The sequence below is a fragment of the Equus asinus genome, chromosome 2 (assembly GCF_041296235.1).
Source record: "Equus asinus isolate D_3611 breed Donkey chromosome 2, EquAss-T2T_v2, whole genome shotgun sequence".
In the NCBI taxonomy this organism is placed as follows: Eukaryota; Metazoa; Chordata; class Mammalia; order Perissodactyla; family Equidae; genus Equus; species Equus asinus.
The window spans coordinates 80,684,832-80,712,790 of record NC_091791.1 but is presented as its reverse complement, the minus strand read 5'-3'; the positions used below and the strand labels follow the sequence as shown (position 1 = coordinate 80,712,790).

Sequence of the window (27,959 nt, the reverse complement as noted above, 5' to 3'; positions counted from 1 at the left end):
CGTCAGTAGGGAAAATATTGGGTCATATCTTCTTAGTGGGAGTATAAATTGATGAAAGTTAAAAAATGAAACAAATTTCAGTTGACAGTATACATAAAACTTTAAATGTATATATCTTTTTGCTCTCAGAAAATGTATTCTAGAAATATGTTTGTACAATTGTGGAGGGGATGTCCACTGCAAAATTGTTTATAAATAGCATACAATTGAAAAGAATTTTTCTCTCAACAGGGGATTGGTTACATAAGTAATAGATTGCCTATATGGTGTAATACTATGTTATCAGTGAAAATTGAGATAAATAGGTCACTTGGAAAATTGTATGAAACAGGCTAGATTCCTTTTCTTTTTAGTATGGCAATCTAGGATATGATATTAAGTGAAAAAAAGAAGCAAGATGTTTACTGTATGCATAGTAAGATTTCAATTACATAAAACTAAAAATATGTAGAGATACATTCTTGAGTATACATTGGACGTTTATGAAAGAATGCTCAGAAAACTATTAGGTGGCTGCTTCTTGGGAGAGAAATATTTTACTTTTCTGTGTGTTCTCTTACATATTTATTCTTAATCTGTTTGCACATATTACTTTTATAATTGAAAAAAGTAGTTAGCCTAAATGTTTAATGCTAGTTAATTGATGATGAAAGGAAAAGCTAATATATTAACTCCAGTTGAGAGATAAAATAGAATATTTATATATTGGTACATGTAAAGAGAATCTCTCTCAATACATACATGGTAGTTTTAATGGTGGTTGTTTCAGGTGAATAGAATTATGAAAGATTTTGTGGCTTAAATATTCCTCTGACTACTCTTGATTTTCTGTTTTTATTGTCTTAGTGATTTCATGATCAGAAAAAAATAATGAATAAAATCTTATGTTGAGGTAAGAACCATCTGCTGCCAATAGTTTTTACTGAAGTCAGTATAATCATAAAATAGGTAGCCATGTATATGGAAATGTATACTTCAGTTTGGCTGGAAAAGTCTCAGATCTACAGCGATAATTGGAGTTCAATAAGATATTTATGTCTCACTGTCCATCTTTACCCAGCTATCAAAAAGTTTAGTTTCAGTATCAGTAACTCCACATTTGTTATGCTTCCTCTCCTTTGTTCCAAATACGTAGATGGTAGATTCTCTCTTGGGGTTATGTGTGAAATAAACCTCCTCCTTCTTCTTTTTCTTCAGCAGTTTATTTAGCATGGAGAGAAAAGGGAGAAGATGGGAATGATAATCTATAACAATTTTACAATCTGACATGGATATATGTAATATGTGTTTTAGGCAGAGAATGATCAAAGTAGATTTATGAGCCTGCCATTTGGAAGACCTAAGGATCCTAGAGACACCGATATTCCTAGTTTGCAAAGCATGGCTGTGGCATGCTTTCATACATCTTTTCTGACATCCGCACAATTAATCTATAGGAGGCTTGCAAGCCAGGATAATTGTCTAAAGATGTCTGAGAAATGTCTCTTTGGCAGTCTCTCTCTATGAATACTCATTTTATGAAGATTCAAAGTATAAAACAAATAGGCTAGACTGCTGCTCTTTTAGGAAGGCAGAAGTTACCAGTTTCTGAATCCTTAAAGACTAAGACAGGACACAGCAGTTAAGGATTTTTGCCCATCCAGAGCATTTTCTCAGGGTCTAGGGAAGACAGTTCTTCCTAAATGTCCTAAAACACTGGCAAAAGCAGTCAAGAGATGAAAAAGGAGGGCATTGGCTTCAAATGCACCCATGACAGGTGTTCTGGCGTTTGTGCGTACAGATATTTCTTATCTTGTTCTCTAGGAAATCCTGGAAAGATACTTTATAAACACAACACATTATTATTTTTTGACTTGGTGATAATCTCATGTCTATGAATTGACAATGACAGTCACTAATATATTTTTAATGGAAATTCCTTTTTGTAACCAATTTTGTGAGATACCTATTTTCTTAATCTGCTTATACACTACCAGGACCCCACCCTTCTTACCTCTTCCAGATAGAGGATTTATGCAGGACGAGATTGTGGTGGGGGGCAGCATAGCCTAGGCCCGGAGCACAGAGTGGATCAAAACTGCCTGGCTTTCAGTCTTGGCTCCGCTGCGAGCTGTGTGAGTGTGAACATGCTGTAGTCTCTACTCACCTTCTCCTCCACCGGAAGCTGCTGTTTGCCTCCTGATCAGGGTAAAGAGGCAGGAGAGAAGCTAGCACAGTTCTTACTTGGCTGTGTGGATGTGCACCCTCTTCCTCTGCCACAAGGTTAAAACTGGCTTCCGTGGGAGGCCCAGCAGCGGCTGAGAGCCGACTTTCTCTGGTGGGCATGTTGGAAGTGCTTAGCTGAGTCCCTGTTCCTGTGACAGGGCACCTGCGTTTCTGTTCTGGGTGGCTGACTGCAGCTGCTTGCTTGGCTCTTGTGCAGCTAGTAGTCCACCTCCAGCCTCTTTTTCCTAAAGTCTTCCTACTTCTCAGATGGCCCTATTGAATAGACTTGGGATGACGCCGCAGAGGCGCCGTCTACCCAGGATCCATGGGAAACACGCCCAACGCGGTCATGTAGCCAATCCACCCAAACCAGTCACTCTTCCTCTCACCCTGTCTGGGCAGGAGTCATCAGACCTGAGCTCACAAGGTCCCCCAACTGCAGGGTCAGCTCCTTCAGCTCTCCAAGAAGTTTCCACGGCACTAGGCACTTCAAGTCTTCAACACCACTCTGGACAGTTTTTTCGTTTGTTTATTTTTGTATTTTTAGGGTTTTTAAGACTTAGGAACATCCACTTGTTAACCTGAAAATTTTAAAATTTTTCTGGATTCTGGTTCTATCAGCCCCTCATTTGTCTGTGCTGTTTACGGCCTTTCATTTAGTATTTCCAGACTTTGAATGTAGCCCCAACAGGGAACTTTGATTTCCTGCTGAATCTCCAGCACCTGGAACAGTGCCTGCTGCAAAGCAAGTAATCCGTATCTGCTGAATAAATTTTAGAAGTGAGAGTTTTCTTGGAATTTCTTTACATCTCAGTCCATCTGTAATTTTCTGATTCTATGAATATTTTGAGAAATTTGGAGTCTTTAACACACTAAAGCATGAGGACAAAGGGATGTTATGATACTAATGAGAAATGCAGAATAGAGTATATTTTACAGTATTAATTTTGCATTGCCAATATTGCTTGCATTTCATATTCTGATTGGATAAAGTTTAGAGATTTAACTAGTTATTCAACATTAAAAAAATTGGTTCAGTGAACTAGCACTTCTTTCATAAGAGCTGAGTTCAGAGTGTTTTTATAGTATTGTAAGTGGTACTACGCTTAACCCCTGACATTCTTATCCAAAGAGACTGAATGCTACTCATTCATTCACCATGTTACAGAATATCTTCTAAGTTTCAGGCAATGGGCAAAGATGGAATAAGACAGAGTGTCAGATCTACAAGAGCTTAAAATATGCTAGCAGAAGAACTGCAAACCTTGTATTATAGTCACTTTTTATTCAAGCTCATATTCACATTCCCAACCATAATGCCTGATGCATTTACATTAGTATTTCTTAAATAAATGAGGAAAAATAGTGATATATGGAGGATGCAAGGTCTTAACTGTCTTTAAGGCCAATTAGCCAGCAATTAAGATAATTTTAAGGTTTAATGTACTTGTCCTGCATTGAGGAAAGGACATTTGTCTTGAGTTTGTTTCTGTACTTGAAGCACCATATAGATTAAAGGTCGCTGTTTTTTGGACTTGAGAGTGGCATTCTGAGACATCTGATAGCAGTTGTCACTATAGATACTGATGTTGCTGTTTTCCCTTTTCTTTTTGAAAGGAAAGTAATGTTATTGTACTGTTTGATTTTGACATTAATACAACTTCATTATAAAAAATTTAGATAAAAGAAAAAGAAGGTGGAAACTGCTTTTAAACTTGACAACCCATTTTAGTATGTAACCTTTTAAAAAACATGTCTTTGGGGGCCGGCTCCGTGGCTGAGTGGTTAATTAAGTTCCCGCGCTCCGCTGTGGTGGCCCAGGGTTTTGCTGGTTCGGATCCTGGGGGCGGACATGGCACCGCTCATCAGGCCACGCTGAGGCAGCGTCCCTCATGCCACAACTAGAAGGACCTGCAACTAAGATATACAACTATGTACCAGGGGGGATTTGGGGAGATAAAACAGAAAAAAAAAAAATATTGGCAACAGTTGTTAGCTCAGGTGCTGATCTTTAAAAAAAAAACAAAAAACATGTCTTTGACTCTCTACATAACATTATACACATATAACACGTTCACCCAGCCACATGCACACATGTGTGTGCATGCATGTGCAAATCCCTGGACCACTAAGACATCAGCTGTGGCCCTCCACCCCCAAAGGTTTAGTTAATTTTGTCCAGACTCCAATTTCACGAACTGAGACAGACTTAAGCTTCGCTTTGATGTCTGTACATTTGGGGGGTTATTTGGTTACTATTCCCACTTTCATGCTTTTTCATTATTTTTTTTCTCAAAGGTTACAAAATATCTTGGCTGTGGAACATCACCTCCTCACAGGTTCACACAAACTGCTATTCTTATTGTGCATTTGTGATTTTTTTTTTACAGAATTTATTGTGGCTTCAGAGTCCCTGTGAAGGATCATATCGCAGAGCATGACCCTTTTTCCTCCTTGCTCCATTCATCTTCCTTCCTGTTTTGAGATAAGAAAATGTCCCCTTTTGACCCAGGGAGAGCAGTCTCCCACTTGTCAGTGTCCCATCCCAGGCACTTACAGGATGTATTTCTCAAAAAGTTGCTCTCATTCTCTAAGAAATATTCTAAAAAACCCAGTTTCTCCATGGTAGGCATACACTTTTATTGAGTATACGCATGCACTTCACAAAAATGGGGTCGTACTATGAATACTCTTTTATAGCACTTGTTTCCACTGACTTCTGTGTTGTGGGCATCTTTTTTTGGCAGTAACTATAAACCTTTGTCAGGTTGTGGTGGGCGTATACTACCCTACTGAAGGGATGTGTCAGCATTTAGTTAGCCCACACTCATGCTGTTTCCAATATTTTACTGTTATAAACAGTGCTGTGATGAGCTTCCTTGTAATTTTCTGTATAGTTTTCCATTCCTTCAGAAACGTACTTAACTGATTTCTTCTTAACTAACTTGCTGAATTCTGTTCTTTCGCACACTTCATTTATCTGTGGAACATTCTGTGCAGGTACACACGTGTGCACACACATACATTGGTAATGTTCAGGAGGCATTCTATTTTACTGAGTCTAAAATTTTTTTGTTAGAAACGTATACATTTTCCATCTGTCGAGATCATCATATCTTTCACTTATTAACAGTTTGCTGTACATTTCTGTCTCATTGGAGGAATGAACCCCCACTTGGATTAACATTGCTAATATACTGCTGAATATGATTTGTAAATACCATCCTTGTATAAGATTTATAGAATTATATTCATTGGTCAGAGTTCTCTCTGGTTTTCTTGTATACATACTCTGTTAGGCGTTGATATCAAAGTTATACTGTCCTTGTCAAATAAGTAGAGAGGTTTCCTTAGTTTCTTTGTTTTGGAATAGTTTAGTATAGAATTACTTATTTCTTGAATATAGAAAAAAGCTTTTGGTCTTGACATAGTTTTCAATGTTATTCATGGTTTATTATTCTATTTAGATTTTCTCTTTTGGATTTTTCTCTTTGGGTTAGTTTTGGTGAATATATATATATTTGGAGACTATTCTTTTTCCTAGATTTTCTTCTTGATGAAAGTCGTTGGTATTAATCTTATATTAAAAAAAAAGTCCTTGATTCTATTAATCAAGTCTAGTATATTAATTTATTACCTAGATTACTTATACTATTTCTAATTTATTACTTTCTCCTTTATTGCTATTTATTTCTTTTTACTATTTTACTTATATTTGATATTCTTTTCTATATTTTGAAAAGAATGTTTAGTTAATATATTTCACCCTGTTGCTTTGCAATTAAAGTAGACTTTTCTGAGTATAGTTTTGACCATCTACCGTTGGCTGTGTTAGGAGGCATCCTATTTTGATATTTAGTAGATATCCTGTAATTGTGGTATTGATTCTCTGTTGACTCCAAGATTATTTAGGAGAGAATTTAAATTTTTAAGTGCTTGGGTTTTATTTTTATTTCTGCTTTTCTTACTAGTTTTTAGTTTCATTACCTTGTTGTCAGAGAACATGGTCCGTACTATTTCTGTTTGCAGTAAATTTAATGAAGTTTTCTTTGTGGCTTACCATATGATTTTTTTTTTTTTTAAGATTTTATTTTTTCCTTTTTCTCCCCAAAGTCCCTCCAGTACATAGTTGTATATTCTTTGTTGTGGGTCCTTCTAGTTGTGGCATGTGGGACGCTGCCTCAGCGTGGTTTGGTGAGCAGTGCCATGTCCGCACCCAGGATTCGAACCAACGAAAACACTGGGCCGCCTGCAGCCGAGTGCGCGAACTTAACCACTCGGCCACGGGGCCAGCCCCTACCATATGATTTTCTTAAATCTCCCATTGTTTATTCTTCTTGCATTATTAGTTTCTTCAAAAATCACTTTCTCTCTAACATTTGACCTCTAGAAAATGTTTAATATCTTTAATTTTAAAAACCAGAGGTAAAATGAAAAGAGTGAGTTAAATTTTAAACAAATGAGACTATAAAGATTAAAAAATTTCTCCATATCCTCTCCCCCAATGGCTGTTGTTCTAAGTGAGGAACAGATATTAGTACAATTAAAGTTAGAAGTCCTGCCGAGCATATAGGGCTCCTCATTCCTCTGCTACACCTCATACTGACACTTGTCCCTGACACTCGGCACTCATGTGTGTGTAGCTGGTTGCTGGCTCTTGTTGGGAGCTGCTGTTCCCAGAGCTAGAGAAGAGTCTAAGTAATTGAGTGCATCATCTTTTAATCTTTGTAAAAATGTTATGGGAGCTCTGTACACAAAAGTGCTCTTCTCAGACAGTTGTAAGAATAGAAGCCTTCCTGTTGTGTCTGTCATTTTTTCTTTTCTTACTCTTAGGTCAGGTAATGACTTTTTTTTTTTTTTTTTTGGAAAGAGGAAATATGAAGAAAGTCTTTAAGATTAATTGTGCTCTGTCACTGTAGGGTCTTCTCCATCTTGCTCCTAACAAGGAGATAAACAGGCAGTATTCCTCAAACTTCAGTTCTGTACACTGCTTCCTAGCACCACTAGATTCTAAATAGTGGTGTTTCTTATGGCAGTATCTTTTCCCATTAAATATTGTTTTATGTAAAAATTTCACCAACCCGTTGTAAACAGTTACACTGTTTCTGAACAATCCCATGGGTATAAGAGTGGAATTTATGTAAAATATTTACCAGATTTGCTTTGAAAGAATTGTATAATTTTGAAGTATTAAAAGTTTATTTTTTTTAAAGATCAGCACCTGAGCTAACAACTGTTGCCAATTTTTTTTTTTTTCTGTTATATCTTCCTAAATCCCCCTGGTACATTGTTGTGTATCCTAGCTGCACGTCCTTCTAGTTGTGGCATGTGGGACACCCCCTCAACGTGGCGTGATGAGCAGTGCCATGTCCACGCCCAGGATCCGAACCAGTGAAACCCTGGGCCCCCGCAGCGGAGTGCGTGGACTTAACCACTGGGCCACAGGGCCGGCCCCTGAAGCGTTAAAAGTTTTAAATTGAGGGGGCTGGCCCCGTGGCCGAGTGGTTAAGTTTGCGCACTCCGCTGCAGGTGGCCCAGTGTTTCGTTGGTTCGAATCCTGGGTGCGGACATGGCACTGCTCATTAAACCACGTTGAGGCAGCGTTCCACATGCCACAACTAGAAGGACCCACAACAAAGAATATACAACTATGTACTGGGGGGCTTTGGGGAGAAAAAGGAAAAGATAAAATCTTAAAAAAAAAAAAGTTTTAAATTGAGTATATAAGTTAGATGGAAAGAGTTCATAAAGTTCTCATAAGAATTCCATCTTTGGTCAAAGAAGTGTAGAAAACAGTAGGTTATCCAAAGTTAGAATAGGTGACTTTACTTCAGGAGTCCTGAGTCTTTAATATACATTGTGAAGTCTCTAAATGGGAAGAAGGGATACAGGGGGAGAAAAAAGGGTTTGAAACTTAGTAGCCAATGGCCCTCCCACTCTTTTTCCAGGTAACATTTAATTCTGGCTCTGCATGCCTGTTATAGTCACTAGTTAGATCTCCTTGTATTTTGTGCTACATTTTCAGGAAAACTGATGTGCTCTTAACTTCTGCGTTATATTGGTGAGAAAATTGGGCACTAGAGAAGTTAAGTAATTTAGTCTCAAGGCTAATTAAAAGCACTGAGTATTAGGACTCTAGTGAGGAAACTCCCAGAACACTGATTTTCCCATTATTATTCCCTTGTTATTACCTCCTAGTATGAAATGTTACTTTCTCAAAATATATTTTTTCTAATGAGCACTGTTTTTTTCAGTCCCCATTAATAAATATCAATTCTTTTTTTAATGTCTGAATTTTGGATATGTGTATGTATATATGTATTTGTATATGTTTTAGACATAAAGTAAAGGTATTTTGTTCTTGATCCAACATTTCTGGGCTACTATGAGTTTCCATTGCATTTTGCACTGCAAAATCACATCACTGTAAAATCTGCTTTTTCTTTTGCAGCGGCTCTAATTAGAGGAAATCGTAAAAACTGTGCTCAGTTTTCTGGCTCCCTTGACTGGTTGATCAGCCGACTGGAAAGACTGGAAGCTTCTTCTGGTATGTTTTCCAATTATCTCCTTGTTATATTATTCTTTTCTTCTATTTTACGTCTTTTAAGACATAAAAAGAGGCTCTTGAGGTTCAGTGTAATATAAATGTTTTCCTTTTAATAGGTTAAAAATTTTACATACTGATAAAACCGTTGGTATTTTCATTAGTTGTTTCTGAAAAGCAATCTAACAGTATCATCTTCATTTACATTTAAAAAAGAAAGAAGTCCTAAAAGCCATTAGAGAGCCAGAATTCCCATTCTTTTTCAATTACTCCTAATGCACTATACAAACAAAAGGATAGGTTTGACATTCTCAGTTTTCACTTGCTGTCAAATGATTATTTGGAAAGATTTGGGAAAAAAAATTAGTTTTCCAAATCATGTAGCACAATATTTTATTTTAAAGGGATTTAGTAAAAACTAATAAACAGTTTGTATCACAGTAAAATAGTTATACACAATAAGCCTGAAGTGTCCATTTCTAACACATATGCCATTTTTATTTATGTTGTGGAGACTTGCAAGTGATTACCAGGCCTGCCTGAACTCTCCAGCACCATGGATTGCCTCAGCGGGACACCCTAAACTGAATCTATTGCTCCTCCATCTGTTTGTGTAGTGTTTCATTAGTTGCCCTTCTGCAGCACTACTGCCCCCTTTTGTGGTATTTGTTTCTCCTTTATCTGGTATACTAGTAAGGACCTTCTTGAAGGCAGGGGCGTTTTATTGTATTCTCTGGATCTACCACACCATCTGGCACCTAGTAGGTGGTTAGTAGTATTTGTTAAATGAGTGAATGAATGAACATTTGAATTCACTTTAAAAAATGCCTGTCAATACAGCAATAATTCCATGACTTTTGCATGAGAAGGACCCATCCAGGGACAGGTTTGTTGGAACTGAATGCATAGAGAGAGTAACAGATGGTTGTGGTCAAAGAGGGTAATTTTAAGTCACAGAGTGTAATTTCAGAGTTTAAGATTTAGAAGGGAGAAAGTCAAATACCGTATGCTCTCACTCATAAGTAGAAGATAAAAACAACAACAAATAATCACATAGAGAAGAGATTGGATTGGTGGTTACCAAAGGGGAAGAGGGGAGGGAGGAGAGCAAAAAGGGTGACTAGGCACATGTGTAGTGATGGATTGCAATTAGTCTTTGGGTGGTGAACATGATGTAATGTACACAGGAATTAAAATATAATGCTGTACACCTGAAATTTATATAATGTTATAAACCAATGTTACTGCCATAAAAAAAAAGATTTAGGAGCAGGAGAAATTTGAGTCACAATGAGTTCTAAGATATTGCTGAATTGTTGGGTGGCAGAAATAGAGCAGAGAAAGATATGGTTGAGATAAAAAAAGATACAAGAATTATAGAATGCGGGCTTTCAGGGTTTCACAACATGAATGAGATGATGAATTGATACAGGATATATTGAATAAGGAGAAAAATGAATAACTACTGAGAGGAAGTGATCAAATTCACGGTAACAAGATGATGGCAGACATTGCAAAAATGGGTAGACTCTTGGGTCAAAGTGTCTAGAATTATTGGCAAGCTCCAGTAGATACAAAAAAGTAAATAATACTGTTTCTGTTACCATCCAAATGGCGTTCGTCTGCCCACCGCAAGAGGCAAGATGGTAGGAGAGAAAGGATTTTTTATTACAGCTTGCTAGCAAGGGGGAAGATGGCCAACTAATGTCCGAAAGAACTATCTTACAGAACAAAGATGACAGGCCAGTTATGTAGGGGACTGGTCTCCAGGTTGGGGAGGCAGCTGGTCTTAGTTCCTGATAGTCCTTTGTTTTACTGCATGTGCATCAGAGACTGGAGAAACGCCCTATACCCTGATCTTGCAATTGTCATTGATGGTGGCTGTCAGCATAGGCTCTCTGCCTGGGGGTCAGCACATTCCTAAGGACCTCAAAAGAACAAAGTTACCAACTTATAGCAGCTGGGAGGCGCCGTAAAATCTGCAGAGCATGTCTGGGTTAGTTAATCAGAGGTCATTCAAAGTTACAATATGATTTCTTTTCTACAGTATGACTTCCCTTATGTCAACCTTATGTTGAGCTGGTATCATTTCCAGACAGTGTCTGGAAAGGAGAGGAGCAGAGCAACCTCAGGACAGAGTGTTAACGCTGGACCAATCAGCTGCTTAACTTAAAAAAAAGCTAGAAATCGAAATATAATGATGTACCCCTGAAACTTATATAATGTTATAAAACAATGTTATAAACCAATACAGCAAAAATGCTCAAAGGAAAAGAGGAGAGCGAAAAGGAAAGAATAGAGCTGAGCATCGTTTAAGCTTAGCCAAGAAGAGTCCAGTGTTTACAGAGTCTTTGGTTTAGTCAATTATAGGCACGATTCCATTGGATATGAATTACTATTTGCTATTATCTTTTCCCAATCCAGCTGTTGGATTAAAGCTGTGCTACTTAAAGTAGAAGCCCTGTGCTCAGAGAAACCATAGTGCAAGTCGAGAGAACACTTAGAGAATGCTTAACCTAACATTCTCACTTGAGAGGGAAGAAAATTGAGGCATAGAATATTTAAATGACTGATTCGAGATGCTAGAATTAATCGTTATTGCTAAGATGAAAATCCAGCTGCCATACGTCAGACTTGAAATATGTTCACTATACCTTGTAGCCTCCTAGTTTTTAGATATCTAAGATATTTTTCACTAAACAATTTTCTCTACTCTGGTTACGTTTATGCTTTTAATGATCTCCTTTTTTCCTAGAGGAAGTAGAATGTTGCTTAGTTGTTATATGATGACAATAATGATATGCATATATATATATAAATATATAAATTTATTTCAATCATGCTTTATTGTTTACTGAGTGTTTGCATATACATCATCTTATTTTCTCTCTGAGACTGCTGAACACACACTCCGCTCAGCTTATCCGTCTCCCAGCTGCATCATTAGTCTCTGTGTATCTGTATGTGAGCGGCAGAGCAGGGCCATGAGCTCTAAATTTCCTTGAGTAAAGGGCAATGGACAAAAGTTAAAATAAATTTGTGCAAAATTAAATAGAAATCTGAATGAGACTTGAAAAGTGTCAGCAAAAGGATGTGTTAATGAAACTGCTTACCTTAGTTTGGGTTCTACCAGAAGTAGACTTTGAGACAAGGATTGAAGGGCAAGTTTAATTGGGACATCAGTGGACATGAGAAAACGCAGAGAAGGGGCCAGAGAGGGTGTGTTGACAAGCAAGTTACCACCATGGGTACCTAGAGCTTTCTTCACTGGGGAGTTCTGGGAAACCAGAACATGTTCCTTAGAGTCATACCACCTGAGGGGTGAAGGAGTTGGGGTGTTTATAAGCAACTTCTCTCCGTCATTGGGTCATACTGCTCCCAGCAGGCATTAATTCTGGGGCTTCTCCAGCTGCCACTGTGGTCAGAGCAAATCTCAAAGCAAAGAAATGCAGGAGCCGACAGTTGGAAGTCAGGCAGCGTTCACTGTATGGAGAGGATGAGGTTTCGGCAGGGCCTGGCGGGGTCAGTTCCTCAGCCACTTCTGTTTCTCTCATTATATGATAGAGAGGCTCAGAAAGGGCAGCTGGACAGATTTTTTTTGCCCCACATTCTGCATCATCTAAAGTTGCCCAGGATCACTAGTGCATAAAGCTTTAGCAGAGTATCTGATCAGTTTATAAGAACAGCCACTGTGAATTTCTTGAGGGGAAAAAAGATAAGTTAGACGTTGTCCTAGGCTTCATGTGTGACTGTCTCTGGACCAAATTTAACTGAGAATACAAAAGATGTGTTTGGGCAAGTACAGTTGATTGCGTTGATGTGTTTATGAAGGCTGGGTTTTTCTTTAGGACGTGCCCAAACAGCATTTCAAGCGATAGCCAACTAAAAAGAGTCAGCTGGTTAGGAGGCCGCATACTTTTTCTGAGTCTTATTTTTTGTGCAGTCTATTCCCCAGAGAGTTTTGCAGTGAGTAAAGTGCCCTTCTTCGGGATTCCTGCCAATTCCAACCCACTCCTGGTAAGTGCCATGAATGAAGTTCCCTCTGGGTTTAAGCAGAATAAGGAGTCTTTGAGTGGTCTTGAACTGCCAAAGCTTTTTGCGTTCACACATGATGGAATGATGGTTTAAAGCTTCCAAAGATGTCACACTATTGCTTGCAAGGCATAAGCTCATCATTTTTCAAAGGGAAGATTTTGTAATCTGTCCCAGAATCTTGTGTGCAGGAAGTTCTTCCTCCTTAATATCTACTTAAGGTGTGAGCAGTTGAGTTAGAAAGAGTATGGACTCACAGGATATTATATGAGCTCCACTGTTAGTGATGCAGAAACCATAGCTAACCTTTCTGAGTGGTACCAGCAATTCAAGCAACACTAGTTGTGACAGAGAGGGACAATTTTCCAGGGGATAGCCTTAGAGAAGGCAACTTTAGCTTTTGGTTCAAAGCTTTTGATTTTGCGGAAAGTCAGCTACCGTAGGCCCGGGAGGTTATGCACCTGAACCTTAGGAGAAACACTAAGTCAGAATGATGATGACATTTGAACACTTTTTAAAGAAAATCTTTTGTGATAGCTGCCGGGATCAGTACCTGTTTGACCCTATTGCCCCATACCAGAATTATCCATCTGCCTCCTGAGCTTCATCTATATAGCACATTACAGTGATTGATGTTTTTAGTAATGATCCTGGGTCATGAAGTTGTATAAATTATGTGCAATGCTGATAGATCACTTAAGAAGACAGGGAAATAGAGAATACATTTTTCAAGGATATTCACTTTAAATGTTTGAAATAATGTATTAACAATTAAAGGTTTTAGTTTAGTAGTAACCTTTGGGTAGCTAAGACCATTGTCAAAGATTACTCATTTTTGAATGATGCTAGAGAAGTCAGCATTCATCCATCCTCCTCCTGCCTTTCTCAGCAAAGCATCAAGTTGTAACTGTAAAGAAAAAGAGGAGAGAAAATGGAGAATCTGGATTTGGAGAGCTTCCTGTATTTTGATATATTTTACTGGCAATGTGAAAAGCAGAAAAAGAAGTCCCCCAAAGTAAAGTCCAAATGAAACAACATTCATTTCTGAATTAAAAAAATGGTTAAAGTCACTGGGTTATCTGAAATCTTTCTCCTTTTCAGAATGCGTTTCTAAAAGCCTTTGTGTGGGATACGTGGCAAAGTACATTTCTAGATAATGATTCTTGAAATGAAAAAAATCTTCAACTGTCTCATATTTGAGGAAAAAATATAGTATTTACGAAATATAGTTGATTGATTTTATAATCATTTTCCGTAGTTACTCATTTAACCGTATCACTCGTTTCTAGCAGTAGGTGTTAAAGTTTGAAGGAAACCAGAAGTGCTGGGCAAGAGCATCCTGGCTTTCAGAGACACAGAGGGGGTCTGGCTGGCCTTGGCCCCGGTGTAGCTCTCTGATTGTGTGATGAATTGGCAAGGCCTTTGGTTCTTTTAATGTGCTTTGTCACTAAATAGGAATTCAAATTCACACATAGGTTCCTAATTCCGCTGTCCATTTCTTGTGCTCTTTTTACATTCTTGGTCTATCTGTTTGACAGTTCTTCTTCAGTGGTATATGTTGTGATCCCTTTAAGGTAGTTGTGTTCACAAGTGTCTGTGCATACTGGTCAGTGAGCTTGTGTTGTCCTGGAGCATCCGTTTCTCTGATACGTGCTGCTGGGGCAGGACCCATGCCAGGCTCAGTCTTTGTCACCCCAGTCTGTTTAAGGAGCAGGGAGAAGGCGAGCCCCAGGTCTGAGAGCTACAAGTGCCAGAACACTGACCACTCCATTTCTGCCAGCATAGGAGGGGATGCTGGCCAGGGCTTTCACCCTCAGAGAGGAGTGCGATTTGACAGAGGCAGGCTCCTTAGGCCCTCGTTAACCAGCCACCTAAAGATTTGGATGAGGCGGGAATGAAAGATTGAGCCCAAGAGGTGGTCAGTTGGCACCTGTTTTCGTCACTTCCCTTCCCTTGGGGGGCTCTGCTACTCTCCTGACATTACTCCACATTGGCCCCAGTGGCCGGGCTGTTGCTGTCAGTTTTGCAGCAAAGGACAAGCAATTGTCTTAAAGCAGTGGGGAGAGAAATTTACAACTTCACCTTGCCCCCGCCTGTCGTGTGTGCCTGCTCTGCTCTCCATCTAGGCTGCAGCCCCCCACCTCCCACCTCCCACCAGTTCAGGAGGGCCTTTATCTCCCAGGGGTTTTCTTGGGCAATTTCTGAAATCCAGCTTTTCATCCTACTTCCTTAGATTCACTCCTTTTGCTGACTTTATTCCTTGCCACATGCAGCCCTTTTGGTTGGCATTCCACAAAATCCTGGTTAGCTATAAGAATAAAAAAGGAAGTCTTGTCTCAGAAAAACTACATTATCCAGGAAGGGCTCACTTGAGAAAAACAGCTTATTAAAAAAAAATTACAGACAGTGATTTCTACATTCGACCTGGGCCATTTCTAGTCTTCTCTGGACACTGAGCTTGGTTTCCTTGTTGTGGGCAGAAATGAAGTTTCAGCAATTCTGTGCTGCTGGGAGAGGGCTGTGTAATGCCAGTGTCTGACTGATGGAGTTTTGCTCGTGACATTCTGGTTATGAAATATTTTTAGCATCATCTTTGGTGAAATAATTACACTGTGTCCCTTGCTTTCAGTCAGGCTTAGGGTTAAGTGTCTGTGATCTACCTTAGGTACGTGGCTTAAGGCCTCCATCTGGAACTGAGTTCATAAGTTTCCTTGCAGTGTAACTTATTCCAGTCTTCTCAAGTCAACTTGCCTCTTGATTGAATTAAGCCTTTTCTGTGCCAAGGCTTTTAAAGTGTGTTCTATTTACTTGGGTGCAGTAGTCAAAAGAAGGAAATCGATCACTACCCATGTGAATCTTCCATCTTCAGTACCAAGGCAGGATGCCCCAGTGTCCTGGCATCCTCCCTTAAGGTCAATGCGATGCAGTAAATGTAATCTGACGGACATTAGCTTGGCTGCGTTGGTACCCACCAGATATGGCTGCTCTGGAGAAAAGTAAATAGGATTAGGTCTCAGGGTGAAGTCAATGCAGTAAGAAATGATCTCTCAATGACTGACAGTTGCCCCTCTCCCTTATCCCTGCTCCCCTAAAAGGGTTTCCTACCATTTCATCATCAAAAATAGGGTTCACCTCTGCCAAGACTGCCTCGTCAGAAATGACAGCTCTTTCTTTAATTGTTTTCCTATTTCTACTTATTTCTGTACTATGTTAAGGAGAAACATAGCTTACAGGTTACAGGTGTGGATTCTGAGTTGGTATGGACTGGCTGAATTCCAATTTCAAGCTCATCCTTTATATCTGCATGCCTTAACCCTTTTGTGACTCTGATTATTGCCTATAAAATGGAGATTATAGTAGTACCTACCTCAGAGGGTTGTTAGTAAACACTAAAGTTGTGTTCATTAAATTAAATGAATAAAAATGTCATGGTAAGAACCTTGCACCTGGACCCGGTTGCACAGTGGTTAAGTTCACATGCTTGGCTTTGGTGGCCTGGGATTTGCCAGTTCGGATCCCGGGCCCAGACCTACTCACCACTTACCAAGCCATGCTGTGGCAGGCTTCCCACATATAAAATAGAGGAAGATGGGCATGGATGTTAGCTCAGGGCCAGTCTTCCTCAAAAATAAAAAAAGAATCTAGCACCTTTTTCTTTTGTAATTAGCAGTTGTTGATAACTACAAGATTATCTTGATTTTCTTAAAACAGCATTTGCAGTATAGAAATAAACTTGACATGTATTCTGTCTACTCAAGTCAAAATAATGAAAACTGCCAAGAACTCAGATGAAAAGTGTGCCTTTGGCACAAGGGTGGGGATGTTGGGAAAAGCAATTAAAAATTGGAATGCCAAATCTGTGCATGGATGTGGAGGTGCAAATTTGCACTATACACACTGTACAAAGACCCTGGGCCAAGGACTTAATATAAAAACTTGTGCAAAACGCAATGAAATCTACAGGTACAAAATTATAAAAGATGTGCTGGATTCTACGCTGGATTCTTTGGATCAACAAAGATCTAAAACTGGAAGAAGCTTGTGCGAAATCCAAGCCTGACTGCTTGGACTAAAGGCAGTGTCTGCTGAGGTGTGGCAGGGCCAGTGTGAGCCCGAGTGTCCACGCCTGCTGAAATGACTCCAGAAGATGATCTGCTCACGAGGCTACTGGTGTTTGTGCACCCAGCCTAACCTAGACCAGACAGATATTAAACTAAAGATGCGGAATAAGAAGAGGGGTTGGAAGAAAGCTAATAAAACAAAGCTCACTGGTAGAACTGGGTAATGCGGCCTATGGAAGCAAGGTTTTTCCATGTTGACACTGCTATGACTCAGTATGGAGAATTTCAGATGGAAAAGAATAATAATAGCAAACAGTTACACAAGCTTTCCATGTGCCAGACACTCTTCTGAACCCTTTAAATACATTAACTCGCTTAATCCTCACAATAACTATTAGTATCCCCATTTCATAGAAGGGAAAGTGGGGCATGGTGAAGTTACTTTTCCAAGGGCACACAGGATGTAAGCAGCCAAGGCAGAACTTGAACCCTGGCATTCTGGCTCTAAATTTCATGCTTTTTCTCATCATGATAGATGCTGCTCAGATTCAGGGACGCAAAGGACTGATTGTGTGCTGTTGTGTTCTTCTAATGTCATGAGGGAGAGCAATAACTTCCATGTAAATAGGCAAGTTCGACTGACATAGATTCATAGAATTTCTGAGTTGCAAGTGATTTTTTTTTTTTTTTAAAGATTTTATTTTTTCCTTTTTCTCCCCAAAGCCCCCCGGTACATAGTTGTGTATTCTTCTTTGTGGGTTCTTCTAGTTGTGGCATGTGGGACGCTGCCTCAGCGTGGTCTGATGAGCAGTGCCATGTCCGCGCCCAGGATTCGAACTAACGAAACACTGGGCCGCCTGCAGCGGAGCGCGCGAACTTAACCACTCGGCCACGGGGCCAGCCCCGTTGCAAGTGATTTTTTAAGGTATTCTAACCCAACTAGCCTCTCTTGGGCATTACTGCCCGGTGTCCCCTCTCTCTCATTTGCTATCTTGAACCGCATTACACAATGCAGGTTTAGAGGTGAATGATTTAAAATACTGCTCTTCACCACATGGCCAAGTATTTTAATGTCTTCTGGTAGTATTTTCTGATATTCTCAGATCTGAAGCAAGTTTCCTAAAAGTATATCCCCTTTTAACTGTGTTTTTAAGTTATACTTTGCTCTACACATATTGATAATTCTCAGGACCACATACCTTTCTGCACATAGTACCCTATCTAAAATTCTGGGTTTTGGTAAACAATTTATTGCATAACTTTTCTCCCTCCTCTTAGTCCACACTTGCCAAGTATCAGAATTAGATCATCCTGTGCACTTTTATTTTTTCCATTTGTGGTCATTGTAAATGATGCCTCTGGCTTGTCCTCATACTACAAAAGAACTTTTTTCCCCTCAGTTTTTTTGAAATGTAATTGACATGCATCACTGTAGAAGTTTAAAGTGTACAGCATAATGGTTCGACTTACATATCTTGTGAAATGATTACTACACTAAGTTTAGTTAGCATCCATCATCTCATGTAGATACAATAAAAAGAAAGAAAAAAAATTTTCCTTGTGATGAGAACTCTTAGGATCTCCTCCTTTAACTCTCCTCTATATCATACAGCAGTGTTGGCTATAGTCATCATGTTGTACATTTCATCCCTTAGCACATATCCATCTAATAACTGGAAGATTGTACCTTTTGACTGCCTTTCTCCAATTCTCCCTCCCCTCACCCCTGCTTCTGGTAGCCACAAATCTGATCACTTATTCTATAAGGTTTTTTTTTTTTAAGATTCTACATATAAATGAGAGGTACAGTATTTGTCTTTCTCTGAGTTATTTCACTTAGCATAATGCTCTCAAGGTCCATCCATGTTGTCTCAAATGGCAGGGTTTCTTCATTTTTTATGGCCAAATAATATTCCATTGTGTGTGTAAATATGTGTGTGTGTGTATAAAACAACTTCTTTCTCCACTCATATGTTGATGGACACTTAGGTTGCTTCCACGTCTTGACTGTTGCACATAATGCTGCAGTCAACATGGAGATGCAGATATCGTTTCGAGTTAGCATTTTGTTTCCTTTGGATGTGTTTCCAGAAATGGAATTGCTGGATCATATGTTAGTTCTATGTTTAATTTTTTGAGGATCCTTCATACTGCTTTCCATAGCCGTTGCACCAATTTGTATTCCTATCACAAGGGCTCCCCTTTCTCCACACCCTTACCAACACTCGTTATCTCCTGTCTGTTGAGGATAGCCTTTCTAATAGGTGTGAGGTGATATCTCATTGTGGTTTTGATTTTCATTTCCCTAATGACCAGTGACGTTGAGCATCTTTTCATGTACCTGTTGGCCTTTCATATATATATCTTCTTTGGAGAAATGTCTGTTCAGGTCTTTTGCCCATCTTTTGATTGGGTTATTTGCTTTTTTTGCTATTGAGTTGAATGAGTTCTTTATATATTTTGGATATTAATCCCTTGTCAGACAAATGGTTACAAATATTTTTTTCTCGTTCCATAGGTGGTGTTTTCACTTTATCGATTGTTTCTTTCACTGTGCAGAAGCTTTTTAGTTTAATGTAGTCCCGCTTGGTTTTTTTTTATTTTGTTGCTTGTCCTTCAGGTGTTATATCCAAAAAATCGTTGCCAGGACCATGTCAAGGAGCTTTTTTCCCGTTTTCTTCTAGGAGTTTCATGGTTTCAGATCTTACCTTTAAGTCTTTAATACATTGCAAGTTAATTTTTGTGAGTGGTGTAATATAAGGATCTAGTTTCATTCCTTTGCCTGTGAATATCCAATTTCCCCAGCACTGTTTATTGAAGAGACTGTCTTTTCCAAGAGAACTTTTGAAATTAACACAAAGCTCTGGCAGATGATATAATCATTTTACATTTCTGACCCAAATAATAGTTCTCAATAAATATTTGCTGCTTTGAAGTAAGTATCTTTTTGAAGAAGTGATTAATCTGTATTGCTCTGGCCCTAGAGGATCTATCTTAAAGATGCTCAAATGTATATATTTTTGAAAAATTTATTTAAAGAGCTTTAGAGCAATTACATCTGCCAGCATTTCTGTAGATACTAATATTTCACAGAGAGACACACCATTTGTGGATTTTTTTTAAAACATTTTAATGATTGCATTGTTTGGCCAAGGAAATCTTTAGTGAATGTAGGGCACTGTGCTGAGAATGTCATATGTATCACTTCACTGGATTCCCACAATAATCAATAAGGTAGGTTCCATTATAATTTCCATTTTACAAATGAAGAATCTGGAGCTAAGAAGCTCAGAGGTAACTTTTTCAAGGTCAAATGAAAGTAATGGAGCTAGGATTAAAATTGTGTGGTCTGTAAACTCCACCAGAGCAGGAATTCTATCAAATTTTGTTCCTCCTTTTGCTCATACCCGGGACATAATACAGGAATGGCCCATTTTATGTACTCTGTGATAAATGAACGAATAACTGGGGAAAAAATAACACTCATGAGTAAATAGCAAGATAAGAGTGTCTAAAAGTATTTACGATTTCTTGTCTGGCACTCAGCACTCTGTGCGCTTTGAGACACGGCAATTTATACAAATAAATATTTGTGTAACATAAAATTTCTGACATTACTGTATAACTGTTGTATCATGAACTCCTTTTAATTGACATTTACTTTTCTTGTTTTAGCTGTCCTTTAACTTCTCTAGTTTGTCTATCTTTTATAAAGAATCACTCCCTAAATTGAAGGCAGCAAACCTTCAGAGGCCTAATTGAGGCTGAATAGTACATGATAATTACATTGCTCATTTTATGTGTTTTACTTCAGCTAATTTACCCCAGGAAACTTTTGACTCATATTCATCTTGCCTTCCAATAAAATACCCTGGGTCCATCTTTTTTGCTTATCTTGCTAATGCATCCGTGATATCCACCTTCCTGATATGTATAACAATGCAGTTTACCTTTTTCTTCACTTACTTCCATTTCTGTTAATTTTTCTCTCACTTTCCTATTTTTTTCAAATTGTATTATATTTTAACCTTACGTCTGTCACTTTTTCTCTCCTCAGTTTTGTATTAGCTTGAGATTTAATGAGATTATTTTCTTCTCTAACTTTAAAACCATCATAAAAAATTATGGATATCTGCAATTATATATTTTGCCAATTTGGCTTGATACCACGTCTTTTGGAGATTATTATTTTTAAGCCGTTATATATTTTAATATTGATGTAAATTTAGTCTATTTTCTTTCTCTATTTGAGTGAGTTATGGAAACTCTATTTGGAGTAACTTTTATTTATTTCACAAAGTAGCCCTTTGCTTTCAGAAAGAAAGCAAAATGTATATTGCTTCTTTTTTCTTTTCTCCCTCTCAACTCCTTTAAAAATGTTAACTATGGGGCCAGCCCCATGGCTGAGTAATTAAGTTCCTGCACTCTGCTTTGGTGGCCCAGGGTTTTGCTGGTTCGGACCCTGGGCGTGTACATGGCACCGCTCGTTGAGCCATGCTGAGGCAGCATCCCATATGCCACAACTAGAAGGACCCACAACTGAAAAAAAAAAATATAGCTACGTACTGGGGGGCTTTGGGGAGAAAAAGGAAAAATAAAATCTTAAAAAAAAAAAGTTAAGTAAATCTAGCAGTTTATCTCAAACTGAAACTCACATTGTTCCTTGACTTCAAATTTATACCCATTTTAAATGAACAAACAAAAAATTGTTCCTTTCTCTCTCAGGGCTTCAATCTGTGACATGCAAAACTCACTGTAAACATTGAAAAAGTTGTGTTGTAATTATGCTAGATGTTGATTCGCTATTCAACTCCTGGTGTTTATTCCAGGTGGGCCCCGCCCTCCTTGGTTAGGGAGAGCAAAGAAAGCTCCCAATCAACTCAAACTACAAGTTTCTGGGCTGGCCCAGTGACGTAGTGGTTAAGTTCACATGCTATGCTTTGGCTGCCCGGGCTTTGTGAGTTTGGATTGTGGGCAGGGACCTACACATTGCTCAACAAGCCATGCTGTGGCAGCATCCCACATGCAAAATAGGGAAAGATTGACACAGATGGTAGCTCAGGGCTAATCTTCCTCACCACAAACAAAAACAAAAACAAAGAAAAGTTCCTGCCATTTCTAGTTCCACATTCATGCCTACCCATAGAAGAAGGACAACTTGGATGCAGTGCACGGTTTACCAATCACTGGCAGTTCAATTAAAATCAGTGGAATAAAACAACAGATCATGTGCCTTTATGGAAGCCTCCCAGATGCATAGGCCCAGGCACACACTAAGGCATTCTCACATAACTCAGAATCTCTCACGGCCTCACCTTTGGCGTGTAGCAAAATCCCCCCCAAACTTCTTAGGTGTCTCCTCAGCACAGAGCTAGCTGGACTTGTCTTCTGTTGTATTTCCCCGCTGCTCACTTGATTTGCAAGGTTTTCTTTTCTCATAGTGTTAATGCCATGAGAAGGAGTTCCTGTCAACTAGGAGTGCCTTATGCCTTATTTTAGCATTTATTATTTATTTAGTCTACTTGCTTAATCTTTCACTGTCTTTTTGGCTCAACAATCTTGTCTGAAGAATGCAAAGTTATTTTTACAGTTCAGTCTCCTTCTCCTTCTTGTTTTGTCGGTGTCTCTGTCTCTCTCTCACCAAGGTCTAACAGACCCATTAAGTTTCTCCTGGATTTACTACCTTAACTAATTTTATTTTGATAACTAACCTCGATGTCATTTCTTCGTGTTGATCAGTAAATATTTTCCCTGGATTTTATTCTGATCACTGTTGTCCATTCAGCATTTTCCTACCTTTTTCTAATTTTTAATTTCTGTTTAAAAAGAAACATGTTTATAATGTTTTCCTGTTGATCCTTTTTATTTCGTTTCACTTGTCTTCTGTATTATTTTGTTACAAGCATAAAATACTAACAGATGCTTATATAGCACTGCTCAGATCCAGGCCCTGTTCTAAATGCTGTGTATGTATCATCCCCCCAGTTGCTACCCTTATTGTCTCCGTTTCGGAAGTGGGGACACTTGAGCACGGAGAGGTTAAGTAACTTGCCTGAAATCTGCCAGGATTCAGATCTGGGCACATTGACTCGAGTCCATGCTTGTAACCGCTACATAATACAATAGAATAATAACAATACCTTTTATTATTATATTTCCTCATTAAGCCTTGTAAATATTGAGTCGACCTGTTCTTCTTTTCAGAGGATGACTGTTCTTCGCATACCTCATTACTGCATCCAGGAGCAATCTCCCGTACCTGCTGTGGATGGCTTGGCTTTCTGTGTTCTTTCTATTTCATATTTTCATCTTCTTTCCCAGTCATGTCCCAATGTATTTACCCCACTCTTTTTGCTTGTTATATCACTTCATTTAAATTTAATTACCCATGGCTAAAATAAAAATTTCCTTATTTCCATTCGCCTTCAGTGAATGATGCGGATATTCATAGTAAGGTCTGACCAAAATGTTACAGAGAATTGTAACTCCTGGTGGGGGGAGGGGGAGAAGCAATCTGTGGTTTGAATACTTTGGAATTCCTGCTTTGTCTAATTCTAACTGTCCACGATCCTGCTGTGGACACCACCTGTCCGTGTGCTTGCATGTGCCGGGTCCCCAGAGTTTCCTTGAGTACGGGGCAGTCTGATTCATGCTACCCAACACACAGGTCGAAGCCTTCCTGTTCGCTCACCTCTAGCTTACACTAAATAGTTTCCGTGTTGAAATTTTCAGCTGAGGCTGTGTGCTCCTTCTGGAGTTGTTTGGGATCGTTACTCCCACTCACAGTGGAGATGTAAGAGAGACTTCCCTTCTCTCCAAGCTCAGTCACACCCGCATATCCCTCATGCATTGAGCACTAGGTTCCATCTGAACCCACACACACCTCAGTGTCTGAGGTTATTTTAATTTTCTTTTATGTTTGCAAAACACTTGTAACCATAGATGAGAAAACAATATCCTGGGGGGTTGGCATTATGCTTTCCAAGTCAATTGCTTTTTGTTGTTCTCCTGTGATGATGATGGGAGCACAAGTATCATGACTTTCTCTGTCTCCACATTGGCCTCCTATGCCTGAGTGGCTACCAGTCTGATTCTAGTCACTCCTTCTCTCAAATGTGCAAGATTCACCAATAAGCTTGTGCCAACTTGGTTTGGGGTGAAATCCTCAGGTTAGATTCTTCATAGCAGGTAAAGTCAGACCAAATATAGTACCTCTTCTGTGGCTTGTTTCCAGTTTCTCTGTACAGACTCTCCGCAAATTTCTTTCAACCTTGGACCACCCTGGGCATGATCCATGAAAAGAAAATAGCACAGTCAACTTTGACCCCAGATGAAGCTGCCACAATTTTGGAAGCCAAGTAGCAAACGTATAAGTTATCAGTAAGAAGCAAACTGGGCCACTGAACTTTGATTACAGAAAACATGACAAGGAAACTTCTCTACCGTCGTGGCACTTGGATGCTCCCAATACCAATAGGTTATTTCTAGACATTTTGTTGCATCCTCAGAGATTTTTCTTTCTCAATATAAATAATATAATATAATTAATAATTATAATAAGATATATTATAATAAAATGAATTATAATTTATAATTAATAAATATAAATAATTCAGAAGGTTACAGGCATAAAAGTTTTAAGACAAAAATAGTTAAATATTGCGTGTATTATACATTTAATGTTTTTACTCTCAACTTTGCATTCTGTGCATAACCCCAAAAGAAATGGAATAAAGCCCATAAAAGTTTGCCTAATTCACCAAGTAAAATTTTTCCTCAATGAAATTAAAATATAGATAAGGAGATCCTAGAGCTAAGAAATATAAATTCTCATCTCTGTTGTATCATATATCTTATGTACCTTTAAAAGGAAGATGAAAAATTTTAATATTAATGTCTCCAGATATAAAATATATCAGAGTAGCTACTCTATATACACTTCACAATAATGAATCTTGTTATGAGTGAATAATTGCAGGTTTGTTTTCTTTAAACTGAAGGTGGGTACTGGTGGTCCACTTATATTCATTCACGTACTCATTTGGCAAATTTGGGATGAGCTTCTTCAGGCCAGAGTGTGCTGGGAGACAAGGAGGCAAAATGGAACCAGTCCCTGCTCTCAAGGGCTCATTCCCTAATGGGAGATTGAATTGAAAGTAAATAATTTGAATAAAGCATGATCAATACTACAGAGAAGGAATAATTCATCCCAGGATGTTGGTAAAAACTCAGCAGATGATTGAGATTCTGCAGTCTCAGAAGAGGGGAGTGTATTTAAGTCTGAGACTAACAGGCACAAAGGACTAAAGATGAGAAAGACTCTGCCTTGCAGGCCATGCCCACCTGCTTGCTCAGAACAGTGCCTGGGAGGTGTCTAATAAATATTTATGATTAATAGTTAGGTAAAAGTATATATTAATCATTCTTTGTAGGAGGAAGTGCTGGGAACGGAGGCTGTAAAGGAAGGTTGAGCCATCCCGTGAAGGGATGATATACGACTCTACAGGAAAGGGACTTGTACCTTGGAAGGTCTGGGAAGCCACTGAAGATTTTCAGCAGGGAGCTGACATCAGTTAAATGTGTATTTTAGAATAATACCTGCTCAGAGTGTGGAGGATGGATTAGGGAGGGAGGAGAGACTAGAGGCAAGGAAGTAATAGGAGGCTTTCAGGGAAAGGAGAGGAGGAGTTTAACAGATAAATCAGGACAGAATTAATGAAGTTTAATGACTAGATTTGGGAAAATGGGAAAGTGAAAAGGGAATTCAAAAGTGACCTGAGGCTTTTAGCTTGAGGATATGGATGAACAATGGACCAGAGAAGCAATTTTACGTGTATATGTACAAAAAAAGGTAGTATGTTCAGTTTTGGAAAAGTTGAGTTGGAGGCGCTTAGAGACATTCTGGATGAAATGTCCAGAAGGCAATTTGGAAATGGTGTTTAAAATCAACCTGAAATAGTCTGCCTAAGTTCTTGTTACTCCTCCTCACTAAGGCATAGCAGTCATATTAAAAGGCCAGTACCTGGGGCCGGCCCGGTGGCGCAGCTGTTAAGTGCTCACGTTCCGCTTCTCGGCAGCCTGGGGTTCGCTTGCTGGTTCAGATCCCGGGTGCAGACATGGCACCACGTGGCACGCCATGCTGTGGTAGGCATCCCACATATAAAGTAGAGGAAGATGGGCATGGATGTTAGTTCAGGGCCAGTCTTCCTCAGCAAAAAGAGGAGGATTGGTGGCAGTTAGCTCAGGGCTAATCTTCCTCAAAGAAAAAAAAAAAAAGGCCAGTACCTGAAGAACAACTCTGGTTTACTGCTATGTACTACTCAGCCCTGATATAAACTCTTAGTACTAATAATTTGTGTGCTCTGTGCGTGGGAAGTGGTAGGTTTGTTTATGCTTATTCTAAATTTATGGAAGGAAAATAAGTTCACGTAATTTAGGTGAAGCATAAGATTAGGCTTATATAGAATTGTTGCATAGATTAAAACTTAATTGTGATTATGTACTATATAGAGGACAGGCAGGGACTGTTCTTGCCCATTTGCTGTCAGGAAAACAGGATTGACTAGTTTTTGTGAATTAAGTATTGAGATTTAGTGGTAGAAATAAAATGGAAATAGACATTGTCTTCTATTATAGTATGGGCCTTTCTAAAAATGATTCTTACTATAAAAGTTATGCATGCTCACTTCATAGAATTTATGAAATATTTGAAGTGTACTAAACCAGCAATAACCAGCGTTAACATTCTGATGAATTAATTTCTGGTGTTTTTTGAAATTTATATTTTATACAAATAAATATATTTTACACAGTTACAATCATAATGCATATCCAATTTTATATCTATTCTTGAAAGTTGACATTATACATTATGCATTTTCTTAAAAGATTCACTGAAATCATTTCTATAAATTTATTAAAACTTGTGAAATCAAATTGCTTTGGCTTACTAGTTTGTGTGGGTTTTTTTTTTTTTGACAATTTGTAGCACATTCAGAATTGTTTTATTCGGTAATACAGTTATGATCTTACAAGCTTTAAAATTTTTTCCTTGAGAATCTCGCAATAAGTGTTAGACACTATTGCCATTTCTGGGTCTTATTCAGTGTATTTAGAATTTAATTGTCAAACCATCTTTAGCAGAGTATTGCCATTATAATAAGTGCTGTTTTTCTGTCTCATATTTTACCCAAGGATTTGAGGCATCTATCAGCATAATCTTTATCTATACACGATACAGTCAGTCTAGCTAGTCTTTATTTTTTTGCAAATGAGTCTTTTGGTGTTTCCAATTTGTTTTCCTTCAAGAATTTCTTACTGCAAAAAATAAAGCACTTTATTTGTGGTTTATTCCAATAGTTGAAAATAAAAATAGTTTTCTCTGACTTTTAGTTGTCAGATTAGAGGCAGTCAGTCCTTTTCAACTGTTGGTTTATTTGCTGGATTTGACCTGGCAGCACTGAAAAAAAATTGTTTTGAAGTGAAACCTAAACCTCTGAATGAATATGAGAAAAATCAAAAATTTATTTTCATATTGTGTTTTAGGATATGAGCTGTTCATTTCCAAAATCTAGTCTTAAATCTTTTCTGATATGTATTCAGGTTTATGAATGCTGTGGGCTTTCATGAGTATTTATTTACAAAGAGAATTTATTTTTCTTAGTCTTCTACTTCTTGGTCTTTTTTCTTAATGGTTGCACTCAATGGCAGAGATTGGCAAACTTTTTCTGTGAAAGGCCAGATAGTGAATATTTTAGGCTCTGTGGACCACAGAGCTCTATTGTAGCAACAACTCAGCTCTACCTTTTTAATTCAAAATTATTCATATAGGCTGTATGTGAATGAATGGGTGTGGATGCACAGTACAACTTTATTTACAAATATAGGCAGCCACGTGTTCTATAGTAATAAATAATGGGGGATGAAAAAAACAACACCAGGATAACATATGACTAATCTATTAAAAATGCTTTTTCCTATTATTTTAATTTACTTTATCTCAGAATGAATGTTCATTTTATTGCTACATTTTTAATAATAGCAGAAGCATACAATTTCAGTACCCTTATATAAACATCTTCTTTAACTTAGCCATCAGCCTGTTGTATTATTATTTT

General features: G+C 38.4%; 1 protein-coding gene across 6 annotated transcripts in view; it reads left to right on the top strand.

Annotated features, from left to right (window-relative positions):
• RYR2 (ryanodine receptor 2) overlaps positions 1-27,959 on the top strand; it is a 674,743-nt gene that overhangs the window by 350,759 nt on the left and 296,025 nt on the right. For all 6 annotated transcript variants that reach the window (XM_070492185.1, XM_044758547.2, XM_070492181.1 and 3 more), the window contains exon 17: positions 8,657-8,752. In XM_070492185.1, the coding sequence (XP_070348286.1) occupies positions 8,657-8,752 (96 nt within the window). The remainder of the gene's footprint in view (positions 1-8,656; positions 8,753-27,959) is intronic.